Genomic DNA, 25,501 nt, shown 5'->3' with positions numbered 1-25,501 from the left:
ACCCGCTTTGTGCTGTTAACAGAATGTGACCATTCATGTTTATTTCCAGGTTGAGTAAAGTCAGTGATTTGATGTTCCCTCCTGCCCTGTCGCACCCCTGGCAGATGGTAAATCACAGGCCTACTTTCCCACTCAGGCGCTGTCAAAGAACTGTCTTCACCACACATTTTGCTGTACCTTCTTCAGCAGGTGTCAGTTCTGGAATGGTCACAGGTGTCTCCCAACACCTGCTGGCCCTTAGATGAAAGCCCCGCAGGGGGGAGCCGGAGGAGGAGCGGGTGTAAAGGTGCAGCTGTGCTTCCTACTGTAGATGCATGCGTTTCGTCTGTTGTATACAAGTCCCACATGAGTTGTCCTTTTGCCTGGGTAAGACACATCAGACAGTGTCTCATCAATCTGTGCACCAAACTTACAAATACTTTCAAACTTCTTTTCCCAGTGAGCACTGGGGTTTCTGCTCAGGGGCCAGCCTGAACAGTCTCTGTAGGGGCTTCTTCCTGTCTGTCCTTCAGGCACACTGACTGTCAGTGGAATCCATATCTATGCTAAGCAACACACGGTGCAGATGTGAAAGGCTTCAATGATCCTCTGATATAGGAGTCCCAGGGTATTCTGCCAGAATGGAAAATATACCACTCCAGCCGTAAAGGAAGCTGAGCGTGCAGCGCTGTGCAGGAGGCATGCAAGGTGTGTGTCCGGTGCCACTGCTGCCGCAGTGCCGTACCATCATGGAGAACGTGTGTGGTGTGTGTCCAGTGCAAGGACAGCATTGATCATTACATGCCGTCTATCGTGGGAGCTTTTCTGCAGGGAGTGCTGAACAAAGCAAACTTTTATCGCTTTAGTATATAGTTGTGACTTGCTGTGGTTATTTTCTTAAATTCAGCTTTAGGGTGGGGACCTTGTGGAAAATGGGATTTACCATGCAACATTACTCTTAATGAGTATTCCTAATTATTAATTGCCTGGGTTTATGATAAAGGAGACGGCCAGACAGAGGGAGACCAAGTGGCAGTTGAGTGCTGGACCTGAGGAATGGCATGTGGCCTATGAACAGTTGTTGCAATAATTGCACTTAACAGAACTTAACTTATCTGTGTGGTCACAGCCATCGCTCTAGTTCCACTATAACTGCTGTTATCATGCCTTGCTCTTTCATTTATTTATTTAGTAGATGCTTTTCTCCACTTCACTTCTACTTCACTTCCAGTGAACTCTATGTAGTTATCAGCCCGCACACCTTATTCACCACAGTGACTTACACTGCTAGATACACTACTTACAATGGGTCACTCATCCACACATCAGTGGAACACACTTTCTCTGTCACTCACACACTATGGGGGAACCTGAACAGCATGTCTTTGGTTTGTGGGAGGAAGCCAGTGCACCCAGAGGAAACCCATGCAGACATGGGGAGAACATGCAAACTCTACACAGCCTGAGTGAAGATCGAACCCACATCCTCTCACACCACCCAGGCGTTGTGAGACAGCAGCGCTACTCGCTGTGCCACCATGCTGCCTGAAGCAGGGCTCAGCATGATTCTCTTCGTACACATAAACAAACAGGACACGTGTGCTAGCCCTGCCGCAGGCTGTGGGTTCGCCTCTGCTCAGACCCAGGAGTCGAGCATTGCGCTACATCTTAACGGTCTGCATCTCTGACCGTTTCAGAGATCTGCTTTGTGTAAACACTGTTGCTTTGTCCTTGTGCTGCAAAACTATTAACTCACACCTTTTAGAGGTCAAGCTTGAAGAGAAAACATCTGTATTTATTCATTTTATTTTTATTAACTTTTTAAACTTTTTTTCCCCGTTTGCACCATTATTGGCTTTTAGCAGGCCCAGCACTGGGCTCTAGACTGCACTCTGGTTTTAGTGAATGTGATGGGCTTTCTGTGGAGTGTGAGTCCTCACCCCCCACAGAAAGTGTGACAAATGATTTCAGTGCAAATCTGATACTTGTTGGGCAGGTTTGGGCTGTGCGCTGTGCCTGCTGTCTGTCGATCGCATACGCGGTTCTTCATCTGCCCTTCACCTTCCGCAACACCGCCGTGCCAGCTGTTCCTGCTATCCACCTGTTCTGGGCCTGGATGGCACTGAGAGGGCAAAGACAAACGCAGTGTGTCCTTCCAGCACAGTGTGGCTGATTGTTAACCCTTAACTGGTGAAGGGAAGAAATAAGCCCTGTGCCCCAACACAACCGGATTGGTTTCCCAGTAAGAAAAACTGGTACCTGAGATAGCAGAACTGGTGACTTCCCTGTTGCGGCGGCTCTCCTTCCTCATTCCATTTACCTGTGATCCACTTTCTCTTACAATGAACCCTTTGCTTTAACAGATAGTTCATTATAATGTGAAGTGACGTTGATTATTGAAAATGAGGAAGCAGCGGAGTTAATTGGAAATGGGAAAGAATCATATGCTGCTGCTGTTGCTCATAAATCAGAATCCAGAGCAAATAATACACATCTAGAGTAATGTCGTATGAATAATCCAATGCACATCTGAATGGAGCACTCAATCACGTTCAGCACAAATGTGAACATCTGCCTCCACACCCAGCCTGTGATGTGTGTCTCATTGAGCTGTCAAGTGCTTTGAATAATGCCTAATGACAGAGGGATCAGGTTAGAACCAATCTAAATGACAGCAGTGCACTGGACGGTTAGTTATGCATTGGCCCTGAATACGTCACTGGGAAGTTTGAGCCCGAAATCTCGACTCGCCCCGTTCTCCAGGCGCACAAAATGAGCCGCTGAGCTAATTTAATTTGCCCAGGGCTGGACCCACGTGGGACAGCAATGGAATTCCGGCTTGCCGTGATAAAATGATTACACAGCGTTGCATTACCCGGGCTGCTCCGGAGCGTATTTATTAGAAGCCGCCATCCCTGATGCCGCTGTCCCATGGACACAATCCATCTCTGCTGCAGTCCTGCTCAATCTGATTTTCTCGAAATGCGATATTCCTTATAAAATCTGAACCTCTTGGCAGATGTGTGATCTGATTACATCCAGAAGATTAAAAATATTTGGGCATTTTCCTCTTCCACCCCCAGCTGCAAACTCTCTTGCCGTTTGCATAAAATTCTGGATGAGTTGGGCCGATATTACATTGTCCCGGTAATCGCCGCTCTCTCCCACCTGCTGTTCTCTGCATGACATTGTCTTTCACGGCATTGGAATCGGCATGCTGTGATCAAAGTTTACATGTTACCATGGATACAGGATGGCTAATGGCTGTGACGTGGATATTATGTATGTTGGTGTGGAAGTCGTTATCTTTGCCCTTTTGTCACAGATTTTTGTTAGCAGCTTAATGAACACATTTAATTTTCATTTTGCATAGCAACAAAAGGAGGTGCTTTAAATGTTGATCCACACACACATATATACATATACTTGTACATAAACAGGTTTTAAATTGCTCCCAGTAATTACCATCCATTGTTTATGTAAGAAATGTTTTGTCAGTAATGTGACTCCCTAGTGAAATTCGGGGGGAACTAGTACAATTATATAAATGTAGTGGAATCGATGATGTGAGTCAACAAACTCAAATATTTACATCAAGCACTACAGAAAACGGACATTGAAAAAATGCTGAAAAAAGCCAATCGTCTGGTTGCGGCCGATGCTTTAACAGAGGTGAAAAAGCAGTAGTGACAGTACAAGGACAGTAGGTAAGGATCAGCTCAATTACACTGTTGACCCAGCAATGAGTACGGAGGGGCCGTGTCTCCTATGTATCTGTTGAAGAGTCCCACTGCACCGGCGCAAACACACACACACAGTCTGAAACCGCTTGTCCCAAGAGGGGTTGCGGGGAGCCGGAGCCTAACCCAGCAACACAGGGCGCAGGGCTGGAGAGAGAGGGGACACACCCAGGACGGCTGCACACCCGGTTGTTTTGTTCGCTTGTAAACTGGTGGTGCATAATTGTATTTTATGCATTTGGATGACGTGACCCCTGCTATGAACCTGCGAGCCCCCAGAGGCCTTTGGAAGAAGAGCTCCGCCGCAGATGTGCAGCTGAAGACATGTCCAGATGGATGGTCCAGCCTGTGTGTTGGCGATGGCTCTTCTCCAGTTCCCAGGACCATAGTTGCAGGGAGGCTGGAACTGAGCTCACCGGAATTTAAACTGATCCCTTCTGTCTCTGTCCTTTTCACAAAATAGTCACACATGGTACTACCTTAACATTTTTATTCCTGCGTGTTTTAAAGTGATGACATGCCTTCTTTGGGAAAGGCCGTTTAGAAGAATTGCAGGATTTAAGTGGAAATTGGAATGCCGAGCCCTTGCTGAAAAATTCACGTATTAATTTTGCCCAAGAAAACCATAAAGATTGAAATGAAAGAGGAAGGAGAAAGTTCCGTACCTCTGTAGGTTTAAAATGCACTGGGCCGTAACAGCAGCATTCCCCTGAGTGTAACTTACTGAAACTGCGGAGGAAGTCACTGGCGGTACTACACCCCCCCCCAACACACACACAAACACACGGCCCGAGTTGAACCAGCACTCGAAGTAGGAGCAGGCTGTGACCGCTGGCCTGTGCAACAGGTGGCTGTGCTCTGAAGGCAAATGTCATCGTGACCTTTTTCCATTTCAATCGTTACATCTCGTGCAGTGATGCTGTAAGCGGAGAGGAAGTGCCTTGAATGGGTTCGGGTCTGTCGCTCTCAACTTGGTGTTGCACAGATGTTTTTGAAACGGTCATTAATGTCCTCAGCTTCCCACGGTGAAGTTCTCGTTCTGCAGGTGAAGAATGGAGCTTTCACAGATTACAGATTAGTGCTACAATGGGGGGAAGAGATGGTGGCGGATTACTGCAATCTGTCTCATTTGTCATCCTGCAGGCACTTATGCAGATGAGGAATAACTAATAACATATCTGCGTCTGTGATGGATGTTTAAAAGTACGACACCGCGGGCAAGCTGCAGTTACACAAGACAAGTTCTTTGTGTTTTGCATTTTTCATAAATGACAAGTTCCACTCCTTTGCAGGTTTTCACTCTGCTGGCTCAAGGATTTCATGTATGAGTATTTTGGGTTTTGTGTTTATGTAGAATTGGATTTTTTTTTGTTTTAAGGGAAAGGTTAATGTGCTTTAACATGAAAAAACAAATAGTTTAGCCTGTGATATTTGAATTTTGGGGGGGCTGCTCTCTGGTGGGTCTGGGGTTCAAGTCCTGCTTTGGGGTGCCTTGCGACAGACTGGCGTCCCGTCCTAGGTGTGTCCCCCTCCCCCTCCAGCCTTGCACCCTGTGTTACCAGGTTAGGCTCCGACTTGCTACAGCCCCTCTCGGGACAAGCAGTTTCAGACTGTGTGTGTGTGTGTGTGTGTGTGTGTGTGTGTGTGTGTGTGTGTGTGTGTGTGTGTGTGTGTGTGTGTGTGTGTGTGTGTGTATTTGAATTTTTCTTATGTTAAACCAGGTAGGGTGTGGCTTGATTGCACTCCTGTTACCTGGATGTAAGTAGTTTGCTCTAAAGAAGCATGTTAGTGCTTTTCAGTAGTTTGTTTACCTTGAATAATATTGATTATACGATTAAGGACGGTTTAATTTATGCTGACATTATTTGTCTGGCTTTTTTTATCTCATAAAATAACCTCCCTTGTTTATCTCATAAAATAAACTATTGCCACAAACCAGGAGATTATTGCAAATCAGAAATTCTGAAATATTAGTTGTTGTTTTTGTTCTCTAGATTTGTTCCTCATTATGGTAAAATAGCCCACATCCAAAAGTGAAATTGTCCTCCTCAGTGTTTTCTGTAGTCAACGGTCAATCCACAAATCCACTGCCTTCAGCAGTAAGAGGATGGTCATATGGGAGGGAGATGTTGGAAAAAAAAATAAGTAAAAGGTCATATTCTGTAATAACTAACTGACTTGTTACAGTTTTTTTTTTTTCCTTTCGCTAAACTGACATCTTGAGCAAACCAGTGCGCTGTTGTTCTATGGTGGTCTTTCTTTTGGAGCAGTTGCTTGGTCCATTGTCTGTTTGTCTGTTTGTCTGTTTGTCTGTTTGTCTGTTTGTCTGTTTGTCTGTTTGTCTGTCGTGCAATTTGATTTGTCTTCTCGCCATTAAAGAGGAACAGCCTGACAGCTGCATTAAGCACAATTTAATCAAAGATCTGTAACTTCGCTTAACATTTATCTGACTTATGGCAGTACTGTTTTAACCTCACATCTTTTACATAGAAATCCCACTTAAGAAATCAGCTGTAGGGGGGATTGGTTAGCTTTTAACCCAGGTATTTAGCCTCACATCTTTCCTGCACTACATATTTTATATTTCATAATATCCAGTGCTGCAGCAGCCAGGTGTGGTCCAAAATACCAGATTTATATTTATTCATTTAGCAGATGCTTTTCTCCAAAGTGATGTACATCTCATGTGTGCTTTACATTATCAGAAAGAGAGACTTAGAGAGACATATGCATGATTCTAAAGTGTAGTTAGTTTCTTTCCATCATATAAAACCTTAACCCACACACACATTTCTGCAACTGCTGGTCCTGAGTGGCGTTGCGGCGAACCGGAGCCTAAACTGGCAACACAGGGCGCAAGGCTGGAGGGGGAGGGGACACACCCAGGATGGGCATAGGCCAAACTCGCCATGACACCGTGTGTGTGTGTGTGTGTGTGTGTGTGTGTGTGTGTGTGTGTGTGTGTGTGTGTGTGTGTATAATCTTAAAATATGAAAAGCTTTGACATAATTTACGAAGAAAAACTACACCGTTACTCTGGGTTCGGGTCAAACAAACACACTTCATTCCCCTGGTTGAACAGCTTTTCAGATACTGGGAGACTGAAGAAATATTTCAATAGTACTCAGTGGCGTTTTCCACAATACTGGAGGGACACATTAGGCTTGCTTGAACACGGGGGTCAACATTGCCATGCTTCATCTCAAGGTGTCACGAAGAACAAAAATTCATAGACATTAGACTTTATTATGACATTAGACTTTATTATAAGCAAGTCATTGCTTTACAATTTAGCATGCGAGCATGTCAATCAGCACAGCTGATGCTGAATATTTATGAAACAGTCATTTCCATCCTTCTGCTTGAAAGAAAGACAAACGTGTTAGTTTTTCTATTGGGTAACATTTTTTTCCTGAAACATCTGTTCCTTCAGCCCTAACTTCTAGTGTTTATTTTCAAATAAACAGAATATAAAATCTGAAGACCTAGTGATTTGAAAATTCCATTGTTGGTATTAAAAAAAGAAAAAAGAAAACAAGCCTGATTATAAATGTAATTAAATGGCAGAATGAGCTCTAAATTAAAATAAAAGCTGTGATAATTATTAAGAATCAGTAATTGTATTCAGTTCAGTTATGCTCTGTAATACCGCACATCAGTCACAACTAACGCGATTTCTTTTTCTCTCATATTTAATGGGCATCTGGATCTGAGCAGCACTGGTGGACACAGACCTCTGCGATGTACTTTGTGTTCTGGGCCTCCGCTAGAGGACAGCACATGGGACGTGTCGCAGTTCTGCCTTTTCTGCAGTATCGAACGTTCAAGCAACTCTCAGTTTTCACACCCTCGTTTCTGAACGTAACTCTTCTGAGTACCACTGTAAATATTTTTGTTCCCCCATACCTGATAAGCTGTTACATCCCTATGGCGCAGTATGTGGGAAGCAGACCCCCCTGTGGGTGCTGTGTGGGGCCAACGTGGGCTTCTCCATCTCTTTTTACCCTATAGGCCTTTTTGGGAAGATGTAAAATGGACCTATGAGTTGCAAGGCGGTAACAAGGCTGCCAGAACAGCCTGCAACTGGAGAAATGACTAACCCTTTGGTAACATATAATGGTTCTGTCAGAAATGTCATAATCCTAACTGTTGTTTGGAGGAGGTTGCTTTCACATCATGCAGCAGCTGGGGGGGGACTTTCCTGGAAAAACCCGCGCTGTTCTTTTTGGTGATGCTGCCGAGTGCCGGACTAGGACAAACAGGCCTGTTTGTTCGTCTCGCACAAAAATTCAAATTGTGCCTATGTGAAAACATGACCACCCCCCGACAGCGGCTCTCGGACCCGTGCTGCGCTCTGCTCCAGTCTGGTCCGCCGCACTGTTGGCTGCAGACAAGGGGTATAACCTGGCTGTATGTCCTGTCAAACTGACCTACAGTACCTCATCTTCCTGTCACTACCCACAGCTCCGTTCTAGGCCGTATTTCCTCTTTCTTCACTGCAGAGCAGGCGAAGACCCCCATAATACTGGCGTTGCATCTCAATGTTTTGATGGTGTGTTCAGCTGCTCATCCTGGAGCTGCTGAGATGCTCCATCACCACCTGAGCAGGACTGTGGATCCACAACCTTCAGCTGGTGGGGCTGCTGGGAATAGTTAGTGCTCTGTGCGTGGCCTCCAGCTCTGATTCTGTGGCATGGTGGTTGTGGTCCTCCTGGTTCACACCGCGGCAGTGTCTCCAGGAGGGAGCTGCTGTCAGCCTGGTCCATGTGCTCTGTTAAAGACGGGCAGAGCTGTGTGGGTGTGTGTCTGCGAGTTGCTGCCTCTGAGCTTGACAGACAGAGAGAGAGAGCCAGACTTCGGCTACCCCTTCAGAGACCTTGTGCTGACACTCGTCTTTCCCTATGAAGCAAGTATTGAGTACAAAGAATTCATAGAATGTGTTTTACTTTGGTTACATTTGTTCATTTAGCAGATGCTTTTCTCCAAAGCAACGTACAGCTCATAGAAAATACAGTGTGTGCATCACAGTAGGAGAAAGACACTTAGATGCAGACACGTGATTCTAAAGTACAGTTAGTTTGTTTCTCTCCACCATGAGAACCAATGTACAAGGTAGCTGCATAAAGGTTTATCCGAATATTGACAATTTCTAATCACCTTCCTAATAATATATACAGTATGTACAGACACAGTGTCTGAAACCGCTTGTCCCATGCGGGGTCGCAGGGAGCCGGAGCCAAACCCAACAACACAGGGCGTAAGGCTGGAGGGGAAGGGGACACACCCAGGATGGGACGCCAGTCCATCGCAAGGCACCCCAAGCAGGACTCAAACCCCAGACCCACCAGAGAGCAAGACTGAGTCAAACCCACTGTGCCACCGCGCCCCCCCCATATAGTATATATTTTTATATAAACATATATGTTACATGACAGGAGTAGTTGCATGAAGGTTTAGCTGTACGTGTATGAACATTTATACCTTACATGAATTTAAGAGATCATGGTCAAAGTGAGTATGGGAGAGGTGAGTTTTAAGACCCTTTTTAAATGTGGACAGCGATTCAGCAGGTCTGAGTGGGAAGGGGAGGTCGTTCCACCACATCGGAGCCAGAACCGAGAACCTCCGTGCTTTACCCTTCGTGCACGGGACCATTACGTGGGCAGATGTGGAGGAGCGTGGCAGTCTGGTTGAGGTGTAGCGGTTGATGTAGATATCTGGATGCAGTTCTTTTGATGCTTTTGTAGGCCAAAACCAGGGTCTTAAATTTGATTCAGGCAGCTATAAGAAGCATTAAAAAGAGGTAAAAACAGTTGATTCTTCTCCTGGTTACTACTTCTTCATAGTATTATTATTATTCCAGCAAGTCATCTTGGAAAAAGATGTTATCCAAATAAATACAGTAATTGCATAAATTATTACAGTATTATGGTTTATTAATTTGAGAGCTGAGTATTTTACTGGAGGAATTGAAGGTAAACACCTTGATCGAGGACACTACAGAAGTTGGGGTGAGGCTTGCGAGTGTGGTTTCAGGCTGGTTAAACCGTTGGATCGTCCTTCTTTCATCGCGGTTCTTTCTGCTCTCCCGCTACCGTGGAGGATTCAACGATGGACCAGAGGACTTAAAGCATGTGATTGCCGGGCCGCGGGGCTTCCAGGCTCTTCCAGGAGGGGCTGTGAATGCGGCTGGTTGCAGTGCCAGTGTGGGGCTTATAAGGGGGCATGTGGCAGCCAGCTCTTCATAAGCGGATGCTGTCCTGCTCATTCATTATTCAGAGAGAGACAAACCTAGCAGTAATGACACTGGTGACCACAGCCACACATGAAAGAGCAGCGAGGCCTTTGAAATGCTAAAGAGAAACTCTGCAATTGGATTCTGTGTCAATGAGCACATTCCAGCTTTCATTTCCTGCACGTTTGGTGAGGGGGGTGACTTGATATCAATAACAGAATGACCGTCTTTGGTCCCAGTATTTCACTTTTGGCTCGTCCTCCACTTAGCGTGGTACGAAGGCAGCCAAATGTATGTGTGCGTGTGTGTGTGCAGGTTGCTTTTCTCCAACTCACACAGTTCTGCGTTGTCTCCCCTCCTCCAGGCAGGACGCCAGTGAGCTCCCAGGACCCATACAGAGGTAAGCACCCACCTCACCCACCCCCAAACCTCACATGAGTCCTGTGCTGAATGTAAGTTTGCGGCTGGGCTGCTGTACATACTATATTATTGTCACACAGATGCCCAGTGTAATGAAAAGGGACCAGAATGAATTAGTCTGAACCTAAACACCTGTCCTGTGATGCTGCAGAACGGAGAGTCTCTATGGGCAACAAACATTATATTCCAGGTAGTGTTCAACATCCCACATTTTTGGCGGGGCAGTAACCTTGTCATGTGGGTGCTAAGGAAGTGAAATTCCGCAGACGATCTGGCCTGCCCTTCTAGTTTCGGGCTAGTTTTACAGGGCCATTTGGGGAAGTGCTACGTTTAATATCAGTATGTCTAAACTCTACACCAAAGATGTCTGTAATGGTCAGTGAGACATAAAGAAAAGAAAATTACTCATCTGAAAGGCCATGCTATGTTTATAGCTATGTAAATACGGGTGGAACAACGCTACAGTGAGTAGCGCTGCTGTCTCACAGCGCCTGGGTGGTGCGAGAGGATATGGGTTTGATCCCCACTCAATCTGTGTGGGTTTGCATGTTCTCCTGTGTCTGTGGGGTTTTTCTGGGTGCTCTGGTTTCCTCACACAGTCCAAAGACATGCTGTTCAGGTTCACCTGTAGTGTATGTGTGCGAGTGACACAGAGAGTGTGTTCCACTGATGTATGGATGAGTGACCCATTGCAAGTAGTGTATCTAGCAGTGTAAGTCACCACGGTGAATAAGGTGTGTGGGCTGATAACACTACATAGAATTCATTGGAAGTTGCTTTGGAGAAAAGCATCTGATAAATAAACAAATGTAAATGTACTCCAGAGATCTGTGGTATGTGACTTATGCTGTGTTGTCTAATCTCTTTAAAAGAGGGCTTGAGCATGTCTCCAGTACGAATGCATCACTGGAATTGTTCAGACTCTCACCCGGGCAATTGCTCGAATAAAACCTCAGCTAAAGCATACGCCCCGCTGTCTCTGTGAATTCCGTGACAGTGCTGGCTGTACAAGACCCACCCCCACCGCTAACCCTCTATAAGCTGCAAGACAGGCTTTTACAATGGCTTGTTAAATGAAGCTAATAGGCTGACTGAGAGAAAGAGACATTTTTAGGTTACGTTACGCTGGACTTTTTCGCTACCATGATCAGTTAAAACAACAGACACGCACTGAAGCAGCAGAGCGGGGAAAGCTAGAGATGCTTAAAACAATATCTTAAAATAGCCATGCTGCTTCCTCATTTAGAATTCTGTTAACGGGAAGCTGTCCTGTTGTACCGTGTGGCAGTTTTAAGGTTGCACATACGTGCAAGGGGCCGTGATGAAGCTTACAGACCCAGTGAAAGACAGTCTGTCCAAATTTGTCTGAGGGTCACGCTAGGGGGGCCTTGGGCTCAGCTCACGGCACACTTATCGCCTCTTTCGCAATGGGCACAAGCTGTCCCAGACGTCACAGACCCAGATGTCATGGGTCGGTATAAACACGATGACCTTGGAAAATCACCCACAGGTTGTCAGTTGAAAGCAACGATTGGTGCAAATTTTGTTCCGTTTGCACCTTTTTGTTTTGGATACTTGTGCAGCCTGATATTCCTGCCAGATGCAGCACAGGCATGAGCGCAGGCATTCTGACTGTTTTCTGGTCGCCCTTTGTGTGTTTGCCGCAGGGGGGCGGACGCAGTCTTGTCAGAACCTGTCTTTGTTTCACCACCCATCTCCCTGTGGACCAGAGATGACAACGGCAGCATCCAGGCCATAGCAAGTGTGTGTGCGCGCGTGTTTCTCACCCGCTGACATAAAGATAGTGGCGCAAAGGCTGTGTGTGTTTGTGGATCTGTATCTGGGAGTGTTTGTGTCTTTGTTTGCAGGTATGAAGATCGTGATTTCATATATCGTCTTCTCCCCGCAAGCTCCTTTCCTGTAACTGATGCCTCCCCCCCCTGTTTTTTGTATAGGGAGCGATACCATAGAGGCACTGGAGCTGGACTAGTGAGGGTCTGGGGTCTGGGCTGCTAATTACATCTCTGGGTGGTGATTATGTTCTCACAGAGCAAACCACTTATAATTATGGGCCCGGCATCAGAGTCGGAGAATGGTGTTCATTATCCCTCCAGTCGACGTTATCCTGGCCCGACCCTTTAGCATCCAGATCTACAGTGCTGATTACAGCCTGACCAGCGTGGCTTGCTCTCCGAGCTCATCCATCTATTTTTAATCTTTGGACGCTCCATTGTAATACGCAGATAGGATCCACATGATGGCAGTTCAGGGGCTCTTTAAGCTGGCTGCAGCTGCGAATTTTTGCAATGAAGAGCCTGGGAATGTTTGCATCACAGGACCGGACTATCCCCTGTATGGTGTCTGCGGAGTGTGTCTGATCAGTGTCCTGGACAATGGTCTCTGACGTGACTGACATCATGTATCTGTAAACGTAGGACTCCTTGGTGCAGCACCGGAACAGTGAATTCAGAGAGCTTCCTGTAGGAGAAGCGTGCACCCCTTTCTTTTCCCCCAGACCTTAGCGTGCGCTCCTATGTTTTCAGGCCATCTGCATACGGAGGAATGCAGGACTCTGCTTCATGGAAGACTGACCTACGCCATTAGTTATCTCCCTCACTCGTCAACCTGTGCTGTCTGGTCCATTGCAGGCTGGCAGAACTCAGAGTGCTTAGCAGGAATGAAGGAGTCAGGGCGAAAGTTCAGAGAGCACAGCAGATACACAGAACCCCCAGAGACAGGGTAGGCTGTCTTGCTTGTCAACCAAACACTAGATTAGAAGTAGGCCACACTCGCCTCTTGATAAAGATGTAAAGGTGGTGTGAAATTGTTCATGATTTAGAAATTTCCTTGGCTGTACTGATGATGATGATCGACTTTACATTCACATGGGTGAAGATGATGGAAATTGAAGTTCAAAGTTTTTGTTGGTTTTTTTTTTGTTTAAGAAGTGCAAAAATACTTTCACAAGACACTTTTGCTAATTAGCATTGTAATGAAGGGAAATTTTTTCACAGCAAATTATACTTTGAAGACATGGAGAGAAAACAGAGCTTGAATGCAGCGAGCTTGACTATGTCTCAGCCTAGCTGCAAAGAGCCAGTCAAGGACAAATCCCATGAATCCAACCAAACTAAATATGAGCATTTATTAACCATTCACCCCATGAGTATTTCCTTCTCACAGATGTTTGGTTTTCAGTGACTGATTTTTGGATTTTTTTTTTTAAGTGCATTCAGTCTGTCTAAGCTTCAGTACGAAGTCAGAGTGCTACAGCATCGCTGGACTGTTACTGTAGACCAGCCATAAGCACCACTAATGTGCACTGGCACTGGGCAGTGTAACTCAGCACTGACAGTGGGCAAAGTTACTGTAATAATGCTTGACAGTCCTTCATAAATAGGGATGTACTCAGTTGGTGTTCGAGTCTATGACGGATACCTAAAATGCAAGCTGCGGAATTCTGGCTGCGGGTGTGAGAATATTTACCGTTGTGAAGGAAACAGGAACCCATTAAATTATCTGGATTTCTGCATGAATACATCCTATAACATGATCTGATCTTCATGCAAGTCAAAATAATACAGTCTTACTGTCTTATGTAGTCTTAACACACACAACATTTTACATATCTTTATTGAACAAATGACTGAAGCTGTTTTTCCACCATTGACCAAGATTATGTGAGCTTTTATATTTAGTATCTGGTGGAACCCCCTGTACTGGCAGTGACCTTAAACACTCTGTCGCTGCTGAAGAATTTTCTGATACAACGTGAAATTCATTGTTCCCTCAATGATTGCAATCTGTCCAGGCCCAGTGACTGCAAAGCAGCCCCACATCATTATACTCCTTCCACCAGGTTTCACATCTGCGATGAGGTTTCTGTGTTGGTGTGCAGTGTTTCGTTTTTCCCAAGCATAATGCAGACTACATGTACCAAAAATATACCAATATTTATCTCATCTGTCCACAAAACATTATTCCAGTAGTACTGTGAAACATCGAGGTTCTCTTTAGCAAACTTGTGATGTACAGCAATATTTTTTGGAGAGCAGTGGTTTCATCTGGTGTAGCAACCCCTATGAACACTACTCTTGTTCAGTGTTTTTGTTAAGGCAGACTCATGAACATGGACATTAGCAAGTGCAAGAGATGCCTTCAGCCTGCTTAGCTGTAACACTTGGGTTCTTTCTGACTGGCGGAGAATAGTACAGTATGCTCTTGCACTTATCTTTGTAGGACATCCACTCCTAGTGAGGGTAGCAATGGTGCTGGAAAGCCTTTGAACCTTTTAATACTCCTAGAAATCCTTCTGTAACTCTTTCCGGTCTCATGAGCTTCAACGGTGCTTCTGAGGTCCTCTGAAACCTCTTTTGATTGGGCCATCTTGCACATCAATAGAATTCTGTTGCGAAGAATATGTAACCATACAGCAGGGCAGGTCAATCCCAAATTTCAACTAATTAGCATACCTGACTCCGATTACCCTGTTTTCAAGATGGCATTATTGTAGAGGTTTGCATACTTTTTCCATCATCAACCTTGATTGTTTAAGCCATTTTTTCAGTAAAGATATTGAAGTGTATTTGTGTGTGTGTGTGTGTGTGTGTGTGTGTGTGTGTGTGTGTGTGTGTGTGTGTGTGTGTGTTGCTTAACTAAAACTGTCTTTATTTATTAGTAAGGCTTAAAAGAAGATCAAATCACATTTTAGAAGCCATTCATAAAGAAATCCAGAAAATTCCAAAGGCTTCGCAAATTTCGTCTCACAACTGTATGTTTTTGTGTATGTCTGTGTGTGAGAAAACACTTTCTAGTGAGCGAGTGTGTCTGTGCATGTGGATACCCTGGTCTCTGCAGAACGCTTATACCCTTGAATTGCTTCTGTTTACACTCCTGTTCTCTCCAGAGTAGTAAGTGTTTTCTTTTCAGTGAGTCCCAGCAGCAGTGAGTAGTAACAAAGACTTGTGAAAGCAGCCCTACAAACATGGTTATTCTGTTACCCTGAAGCAGTTGTTCCACTTCCACACATTGCTGTGTAATACCCTTGCCACGGGCATGTGTCAGAGCCTCATTTAGAGATTCTGCACAGATATTGAAATAGATGATGTGCACTGCAGGCTGAAGAATATGGAATCCATTCGATATCCTACAATGAAGTTGGTAATTTGGCAAGGGGTGTGTCACCAGCCACAACCATTTCTGAGGGACGCTTCATCCCTTGGGCAGGTGGCTTACGGTGTGGCTAATAGATGTTTAATGTCAGAGAGGTGTTGCATTGTTCCAGAAAAAAGGGCACATGGAAGGAGAAAAATAGGAAATATTTTTCGAGTTTTATTACAGACCCTTTAAGCTCCGTCCGTATATACAGCAGGTCCTGTGAGCAATGCATTCTGGATGGGATGTGTTTGGAACCGAAATGATCAGAGCGTGTTGCTGTAGTAGAGTGGAGCAACAGGTAGTGCTGGTGCCATACAGTCCTGAGCTATGGGTTAAAACCTGGCTTTGAATCGCAAAATGGTCTGTGTGGAGTTAGAATGTTCTCCCCTGGTTCGTGTGTGTTCCCTTCAAGTACAAAGGCATGTTTTGGGTGATATGGTGACTCTAACTGCCTGTAGTGTGTGTCTGTATGAGTGAATTAGCATGTGTGATTTTCCTGCGATGCCTGGCCAGGGTGTACCATGCTTCATGGTCAGTGTTTCCTGGATAGCCTCTGATCCTCCCCAGCCCTGCACTGGAGGAGCTGTTGACGAAAGTAGAAAAATGATCTGCGATGGGGAGAAAGGGAGAAGAAGAGAGCAGGTGCATGGTCTCCCTTCCACCAGAGAACATCAGTGCCTGAAAGCCCTCCCTCCTCCCCCAGGCCCAGCAGGACCCCCTAACTCAGACAAAACAACAGCACCAGTGGTCCGGGGGGGGGGGGGTGGCAGGCCATTTGTCGGTGTGTCTGTACACCCACCACTTACCCCTGCTTTTACTCTCCAGCAGGGCTGCAGGGTGAGGCTGGCGAACTGAAACATTTCCAGCTGAGGGAGAGCAAGAGGGCTTTCAGAGCTAGAGTGTGAGAACACACTTTGTGTGCATCACCGCCATTGAGGAAGTCGAAAGTCAGTTTCCCTCCATTACGCGCTCTCCTGTCGACTGCAGCACGAGGAACCGGGTGTCCGTACACCGCACCAATTCTCCACGGGAGTTCAGCCCCCGTATGCAACAGCCTGGACCCCATTCAGCTCACACCCCAGTGTGGCCAAAAGCAGCAAGCTTGAGGGGTTACCATGACAACAGCAGCCCATCAGATGGTGCTGGTTCCGGCTTAGCCAATGGGCACTGACCTTTCACTGTCAGACCTTGTTAGCGACTCAGGCAGGCAGAGCCGGGCACCTATCTAGGTCATTTTGTTTAACTGCAAAGACCAAGTCGAAGGAGCCTGTGTGTAAGTGTTCACTGGACTGGTGTTGCTGTGAGGTTGTGCTTCAGTCCAGATGGTCATGTGTTGGTAAATGGTTATGTGCTATATGTGTGCGCGTGCACGCACACACACACACACACACACACACACACACAAAAATTTCCAGCTGTTTCCAGCTTCTGCGCCCATAATAAACAGAGGCGGTCTGATGAAGCAGGTCTCTGAGACACTGGAAGGAGTTTGAGAAGCGCTCCGAGAAGCGCTGTGTACAGAAGCACAGACGGTTTCTTTTTCAGACAACAAAAGGAGAGCAGATGGAGAGCAGAGGCTGCTTATGGAAGAAGTCCAATCTCGGGGGTTGTAGATTTGTGCTCAAACAAAAATCTGTTAAACTTTTCTCCTTTTTATCACGTTTCAGTTGAAAATGAATGAGAAAGGCGGCTCGTTGAGGGATTTATCTGCTTCTTTCCTGCAGTCGTAATTAACTCGCCGTTTTTTTTTTTTTTTCTCATGTTATCTGCTTGTTAGTGCTGGGAGAGTCATTCTCGAACCTTACTGGGTATCTGCTGCTCACGGACAGGGCTCAGATACCCTCCTGTGGATGAGCCAGAACTGGCATGTTTGTCTTGTGATCAAAGGGCACGTAAAGGTTCTGTTTCACAAACAATGTCACCTTCATGCTGACCGGGACGCACTCAGTCTGTTGCTGGGAGTGTGCGAAGCCCCACATCATCGCCACACCCCGCATCACGACCCACCTCTGCTGTGTCCAGGCTGACTGGCCTTGCCCTGGCATCTGGCCTCGATGACACTGGGCGCTGGCACCCCCATTCCCCCCCGTGACACGAGCTGTCAGAGAGCATTACTTCAGCCCGGTTGGCCTGCACAGTGTTGAGGAGGGCGATGCAGAAGGAAAGGTGGCCAAAGAGGATCAGATCACGGAGAGCCAAAGGGATCAGAGCAGAGCGCCATGTTGGAGCACTCCACCATGCTGGGCTATTGGCAGGGCTTGTGCTACTACACCGTGTCCATCGTAGGGAAGGGCTGTGCCTTCGACAGAAAGGCTGTCTGTGGAGAGAGAGAGCGAGAGGATGCAGGGGTGGGGGGGTGGAGGGAGCTGTAACCCAGCAAAAGAGGGTCTACAGCAGAACTGTCAGAGCTGGGCCCTGACTGTTAACCTACAGGAAACAAATACAATCCGTAGCAGACCCAGATGTGAAGGAACAAACAGTTTCACCCCAGGCATGACTAAAATTGAGCAAACAAATTATGCATATCTACGTTTTGAAAATTAATTCTACTGAAAATTTCAACGTGGCCCTCAGTGAACTGAAAGAGGAAGTGAGAAGGGCTTTTTATCAGTTTGATTTGAAACACCAATTAGAATCTGCCTTAATATATTCCGGTGAGTTATACAACTTACTGTTTCATATCGCGGCGAAGCGTGGGGTCCTTTCTCGAATTGTAAATTTGAAAAAAGAGACAAAAAAATCCAGTTGATATCCTGCATGCCGAGTTGTGCAGAGGTATCATCAGTGTGCAGAGAAAGGCACCTAACAATGCATGGGGGACTCTGGGTGCATTTTTGTCCCATTTCTCAAATTCATGTCCTTATTAAAATCCAAAAAAAGAGCCATAAAATTTTGAAATCACCTAAAAATGAATTACACCAACTTTCATTACTTTAAAGCCTGAAAAAGCTGAGACGACTGTATGGAAATGTCTCCTCAGCCAGTTGGTGCTGAGAATCTGCAGACTGTTCCAGTCTAACAGCACCAACAATAATTTGGCTCCGTACAACAAAATGCAGAGAATCAAATTATCAATAAAGAAAAATACTGGAAAAAAGGCCAAAGTTAACTCCAGTGCTGTCCCTAAACAGCAGACACTCCACCGTGGTACCTGACAGAGCAAGAAGAACCCACATGTAGTACAGACTCAGGGAGAACAGCCTGGCCATAGAGGACACACACACACACACACACACACACACACACACACACACACACACACACCCCTCCCCCTGGTTACGGGGGGGCAGGCAGTGCTCCCACCATGACAAGAAAGATGAAGACAGAGGTGCATTTTGAATCCAGCTGCTCCAAATATGAAGAGACCAGAGGCAAATAAGTCTCAAAGTTTATAAATATTCACCCTGATTTCCCAAATCTAGGAGACTGCGCCCTAGTACCTTACCTAATAGGAGAAAGAAGACACCTACATGCCTTCCAAAAGAGGAAGGAAAAGGTGCGACTGCACCCGCACACAGGCACACACACAACAGAACATTGCTGTTACTGTTAGTTGTGTTTTAGAATTTCTTATTATTATTATTATTATTATTATATAATTTCATGTTTTATTTAAAAATGATAGTGATATTTTTACAATAAGAGTAATAATATTATTAATATTTTAATTACAAAATGTTCTTGTGCCTACAGTTTCCTGCTAGTTCCACAGACTAAAACACACACACTGACTGAAGCTGCTTGTCCCAAGCGAAGTTGCGGCAAGCCAGACCCTAACCTGGCAACACAGGGCACAAGGCTGGGGGGCGAGGGGATACACCCAGAACGGGATGCCAGTCTGTCACAAGGTACCCCAAGTAGGACTCCAACCCCAGACCCACCAGAGAGCGGGACCCGGCCAAACCCAGTGCACCACTGTACCCTCTCAGACTAAAACTGAAATTGAGTGGGAGGCTAGAGAAAAGTCTGCTTTTGTTGTTCGGGTCTTTGGCAACTCAGTGGGGGTGTGTGGGGGTGTTTTCAATCTGACAGCGGGACAGGCAAACAAAAGCAGCGCCAAACACTTTCTCTTACGCCCATCTTCTCCCTATCCTCATGCCCGCCATCTCCTTGTCTGTCCCCCATATTTGCAGACAGTAGCAATAGCTCAGAATATTACCACTAGTTGTAGAAATATTACTATGTATTTCTATTATTTTTTTTTTCCTTCCCAGAGGTCACTGGCAAATTAGAAGTTTCATTTTATTTGTCTCACCTAATGGTCCTTAGAATTCAGACTATTGCTTTGAATGGAACAATAATTGCAAGTTCCAGCACTCACCAGTGAGGTTCTCACACACACACACACACTTTCAGAACTGCTTGTCCCATACAGGGTCACAGGGAACCAGAGCCTAACCCAGGGCGTAAGGCTGGAGGGGGAGGGGACACACCCAGGACGGGACACCAGTCCATCGCAAGGCACCCCAAGCGGGACTCGAACCCCAGACCCACCGAAGAGCAGGACCCAGTCCAACCCACTGCGCCACCACACCCCCCAGTGAGGTTTATCTCTAAATAAATAGTAAATACCCCAAATAATAAATGCCACAAATCACAATGAGGACTGTAGAGCTGGTGTCAAAGGTGGGAGAGGAGAGCCAGTACCTTCCCACGTATCCCTGCGTGTGTACGTGCACATGCCGGTAGTGTAAATTAGAGTAACAGCCATTGCTACACTGGTTATTTACTCTGTGTGTGTGGGCACCTCACACCTTGTATTGCACTTTTTCCGACGTTATTCTGTCCCACAGTGTTTGCTCGTTTCCTCTTTGTGAGCCTGGAGACCCTGCTGCGCTCTCCCTGTCACACCACAGGTTCGAGGAGCGGCTAGTCAGCTTGCGTCTCAGCGCCGCTTGTCCATATCCAGCTCAGGATCAAGGAGCGCGGGCCACCATGCGTTGCGCAGTAAGGGGCAGCATGATGAGGGCCGGGCGTCCTTGCGCTCCCGGGTTGTCCTTCATCATTGCTCCAAAAGCTCTTCATGGGTGAATCGGCTCTAACTGCACGGATGGGGGGGGGGGGGTTAATTGGGAGAAACACAGCAGCGCCTATGAGTGACAGCTGCTCTGTGACCATGTTGTCTGTCAGAGGGAGGGAGGGAGGTGGCCAGTGTATGGCTTCACTCTCAGTGGCCTGCCACCAGGGTCAGAGAGGAAGCCACGTGTCTGGGAGCCATGTGTGTTTCAGGGGCGAAGGAGAGACGGAGCAGGAGGGAGGAAGGAAAGGAGACTGGAGCTGCTCCAGTGCAGGTCCCAGCTGGACTGCAAAGCCGACTCACGTGGCTGCAGACTGTTTGACCATTTTTGAGGCGTCTTGCTGTTCTGTGCGCCTGGAAGGAATGTTTTAGTTTGTTCGATTGACTCTGTCAGTGTCGAAAGGAAAATTCCGCTCGGCTGTGCGATCTAGTTGTCTTCCTCAGCACATCGCGTCGGTCGCGCCGCGGGGAGCCGCATCCGGCCGTCACACGCGGGCATTGGGGCACGAGCAGGATCAAGAGCAGGAGGAGGCTGCGAGGAGCGCGGGGGCTCCGGCTGCCGCCTCGAGGAGGTGTCCTTTGCACCTGTCGCCCTCCGTCCCGCGGGGAAGCGCGCGCGCAGCCCACGGAGCGCAGAGAGGCGCGCGCACTGGCGAGCCCCGCGCCAAGGAAGGAGGAAACATGACTTCTTCATATGAGCTGGATTTCCTTCCCGACATGATCGTGGAGAGCAGGCTGCTCCTTTCGGGGGAAAGACTGTGAGTAGCGCGATCGGGTTCCCTGTTTTTTGATCGGACTGGTGCCAGTCGCTCTTTCGGTTCGTTCTGCGTGCGCGAGAGACGGATACGGACACGCGACGACGGACACGCAACGATCATCACCCTGCGGTTCCGCGCTGCAGTTTCAGCGAAAGCCAGTAAACTGGCTAACTAGGGGGAAGAGCGGGCAGACCCGCTGTTTAGTGACACGACGACTCGCAGGAACAGCGGTTCCACTGTCCCGTAACAGGCAACGCCAGATCGGACCAAACACGCACGCGGTCACGCGTCCGGTTCGTGTGCGTGCGTTCTTGCGTTCTTGCGCGCGCGGTGTTGGAAGGAAGAAGGGACCCTTTGCGGGTCTCGTGTTACACGTTCGGTCCACAAGAGCTTCGTAGTAGTCGTGTGTGCTTAATGAAACCGAGCAGAGAAAACGTGTAAGATAGATCATGTTCGCACTCGGCTGGCGTCCTAGGTGTGTCCCCTGAAAAGCACTGTAAATTTATTATTATACTAATTATTATTATTTATTATTGTTAGGGTGTTTGACAGTTACGATTTAAAGATGATTAACAAAACAAACGGGAGCAGTGTGCGCAGCCAAACAGCGGGAAGCAGTTCTCATTGAAAGTGACACACATGCCATGGCATGGCGAAGAGAGGCTACAAGTCAGTGTGACACACACGGTGTCTTCCGTGGGTTGTTGTGTGCGTGTTAGCTGAGCTGCTGACACAGTGTAATATAAGAAGTCCACCTTCTCCTCTGTCTGTGTGTGTGTGTGTGTGTGTGTGTGTGTGTGTGTGTGCGCGCGCGCGGCCCCCCTGAGCGCCCATGTCGCCGCCGCTGGGACAGTCGCGTTCCCGCAGCTGTTTGCGGACTCGTGGGTGACGTCATCGCACCGCTCTCCTCTCCAGAGTCCCGCATTAAAAATGCATTAATCTCCGGATGAAGCTCAGACCCGCTCGCTCAATGCATAAATTAAAGCTTTCCAGAATTTGGTATCATAAGTCACTCATGGTAAGAGTGGACCTATTTACTCAGATCTGTTTTGCCGGCATATTTCTTTTGTGTAGATTCACAGAACTGTGTAAAAAGGATGTGTACTGCCCTAAGTTTCCTGTCAAACGTTATTAAGTGGTTGGAGAAAAAGGAGTGAGATGAATAAAGGTTAATAATTGTGTGCAATGTCTCAGAGATGCAGCTCATTGGAGGATGATGAGTTTCCAGAGTGGGATGAGGCATTTTGAAGGGATGATTCGCACCATGGGCCTCCGTGTTCATCAGTCCCAGCCTCCTGAGGTGAAGGTCCTGTTGAATGTGGCTGAGGTGCCTCCTCTGCCATCCAACATAGAGCCGGAGGTGGTGTGATCCGTGTCCGTTCGCGTCAAGCCTGGTGATTCTGGTCGAAGCCTCGCCCTCTGTAGACAGGCATCTTCTCGTTGGGCCTGTTCCTTGCATTCATCAGCGTCGCCGCGTAGAAGTATTCTGGGCTGCAGCTGCCAAATGCAGCCTGTGCCCTAAAAACCAGCCAGACTATTTATACAGGGGCCCGGTTCAGCATGACAGCTTTGCTTTGTGCGATATGTGCTGACTGTGCTCCTTGGACTTGGACTGACATGTGTGTCACCCTCATATTTATGGATGTGTCATGTAACATGGACTGCTCTTCCCCCCTTTGCCGCTCAGATGTTTACCTGCCATTCAGCATGGGACACGATTTCTATGTGGGGCCTTCTCTGCTGTTCCCGAAACACAAAACACCTGAAGGGCTTCTCGCTGCCACGGGGGGGTCTCGTTTTCCAAAGCACTGCTCAACACCTCCGGGTCTCGCGTCTGTCCACTTACTCTGACATTACCAGCGCTTGAGCAGCAGTGTTTCGCAGAGTTACAGCAACTACCAGGGGTCAATGCTTTCTGTAATGTGGTGGAGGACCTCCTACATCTGTACTTGCCAACTTGTGTGGGACCTTCATCTCAGTGCTCCCAGGGTGAAAAGTAGTACAGTTTGTGTGTGTGTCTCTCTCAGGCTTCACACTGGGATCTCTCTAGCTCAAATGCAGACCTTCTTGATTTATTTGTATCCTCTGATCCCAGTTCCGTTATTACTTTCCAATCTGTTTCCCCAAACCAGCACGGGACTGCCAGCACCCATGAAAACTCCAGCTGGGAGCTGAACGTCCACAGAACCTGCAACAGGCAGCAGGACATCTCTTTCCCCTGTCCCGTTGTCATCTCTTTTCTGTATCAGTCTCTCTCTCTCTCTCTGTACCAGCCTCTCGCACTCGTGTCATAACTTGGCAGTGATTCTTCTCCGCTGTGGTCTTCTTGCTGTGGAAAGTAGGCCGTGAGCGCTCGTCACAGCACCCGTGCAGGGAAGTGCTGGTCTTGCCGGAGACCGTATAGCGCAGCGGCAACCCAAAATAGGTTCCTTTGTCAAAAGCAGTAACCTTTTTTACCCACGGATGTATTACCTTGCCAGTTTAATATGCAACTGAAAATGTGGGTTCCTGTCTTTGACGACAACCGGGGGGGTCGGTTAACGCTGGGGCACCTGCTGGCTTGCGCTGGATACAGATGGGCTTGGCTTGAGCTCCCGGCTGAGCGCACCGTGCTACATAAATCAAGTGTCTTCCAGCTCCACTTGTTTCTCTGAGAATTGGACCCTGTTGCTCTGCAATCTGATTAATATCCCTATTTTTTGTGCGGCACAGGAAGGCTGCACCTAGGAGAAATGAATATGTATTTTCGGCAGAGCACTGCATGCGGATGTGTTTCTGTGAGTCACCCTCAGCTCTTCAGAGGAGGCTTAGAAGGTGTGGAGGCTCCATTGAAGTGGCGGAGGCACCACAGACTTCGGAGGCAGGTGAGCTGCTCCTCGGCGCTGGCGCCTGGATTCACTGGTAAGAGTGGGAATGGTCTCCGTGGCTCTGTAGTCGTACAGCAGACTGTATTTGTGCCTCCGGTCACAGTGCGGCTACGTTCCTCCCCCAGAGTGGGGAAAGGGCTTCCTGCCTGATGCAGGTGAGAGAAATGAAGCCTGTCGCTCTATTAAAGGTTATTATACTATTTTTTTCTTTTTTCCCCCATCTTTTCATGCCAGAAATCACACCGTGCTTTTCTTGATTTTTTTTTTTTTTTAATTTTTTATTTTTTGCTAAGAGGATATGAGACCCCTCTGTGTCTCCAGAGGATTGTGTGTGTCTCCTGATAAGCCACCGAACCTTCCAACCTGTGGGATGGGATTGGTGTCACAGAGATCACCGTGACGGCATGTGTACACAGCAAGTGTTCCTCAACCTTGCTCTTGTTTTCGCACACGCTCTCTCCTCCAGCACCGGGGCAGCAAGGGGCAGCAGGTGGTGCAGTGTGTGGAGTCGCTGCCTGCAGTGCCCTCGGGCACAGCACTCACCCCAAGCTGCTCCTGTCAGAATTCCTCTCATATGCTTTGCGAACGGGTAAATCGTTGTACGCGTTTTAGAAAAAGTGGCAGCGAAATGAGTAAATATGGGTAAATATGGGCTTTCCTGGAGTATTGCAACTTGTCACTGGTCATTTCCTCCTTGTGCTGCCATGGCGATGGCTGGACCGCGACTGAGAACGGTACTGTGCCGTCGTTGTGGTGCTCTCCCTCTTTGCCATCAGCCCATGTCGCCATGGTTTTTAATGCCTGTTTCCGCATAACAAGCCGTGGTCCAAATGAAGTGCAACATCTGGTGCCTGTTGGGGCTTTTACTGCCCTCTGTGAAATTATGTCATTTGTCCAGCAAACTCTAACAGCTAATTTCCCCCCAAATGCAGAAAAATGGAAAGCATTTTCTCCCTGAAGGCAGATCGTATTGCCCTGTAATTGGCTTAGTTTCTTTTAAAACTTGTTTTTAATGAAAATGTTTTGATGACTTTGCCAAGAGCGTGTTGGACTGGGAGATCCTGATGGAGCAGTCATGCACTATGGACAGCTGGAGCTCGGTCGGCTCCGATTGCAAGCTGTTATTGAAAGACGGTGCAAGATGATCACTGGAATTCAGCGTGGACCTCACTTACAGGGTTACACTGATTCTGTGGCTGGTCAAAAATAAGCAAAAGTGTTTAGTCAAAGTGATTTGTAGAGGTCGAATTCAGAAGAGAAGTTGAAGTGATGTAGGTTAAAAAGTTGCCTCCCATATGTAATTCCACACTACCTTCTCCTCCCTCTTC

At 47.2% G+C, this 25,501-nt stretch overlaps 1 protein-coding gene across 9 annotated transcripts in view; it reads left to right on the top strand.

The window, feature by feature from the left end:
* LOC108931513 (CUGBP Elav-like family member 2) overlaps positions 1-25,501 on the top strand; it is a 76,683-nt gene that overhangs the window by 9,389 nt on the left and 41,793 nt on the right. For 7 of the 9 annotated variants that reach the window (XM_029248563.1, XM_029248574.1, XM_029248564.1 and 4 more), the window contains exon 2: positions 10,319-10,354. The exons of 1 other annotated variant lie outside the window; for it this stretch is intronic. In XM_029248563.1, the coding sequence (XP_029104396.1) occupies positions 10,319-10,354 (36 nt within the window). Of the gene's footprint in view, positions 1-10,318; positions 10,355-20,728; positions 21,307-25,501 lie in introns of those variants that run through there. One more of the 9 variants, XM_029248571.1, reaches the window with a different exon arrangement.

The sequence above is a fragment of the Scleropages formosus genome, chromosome 2 (assembly GCF_900964775.1).
Source record: "Scleropages formosus chromosome 2, fSclFor1.1, whole genome shotgun sequence".
NCBI lineage: Eukaryota > Metazoa > Chordata > Actinopteri > Osteoglossiformes > Osteoglossidae > Scleropages > Scleropages formosus.
Note: the sequence above shows the minus strand (reverse complement) of the source record. Positions and strands in the feature narration are given on the sequence as shown.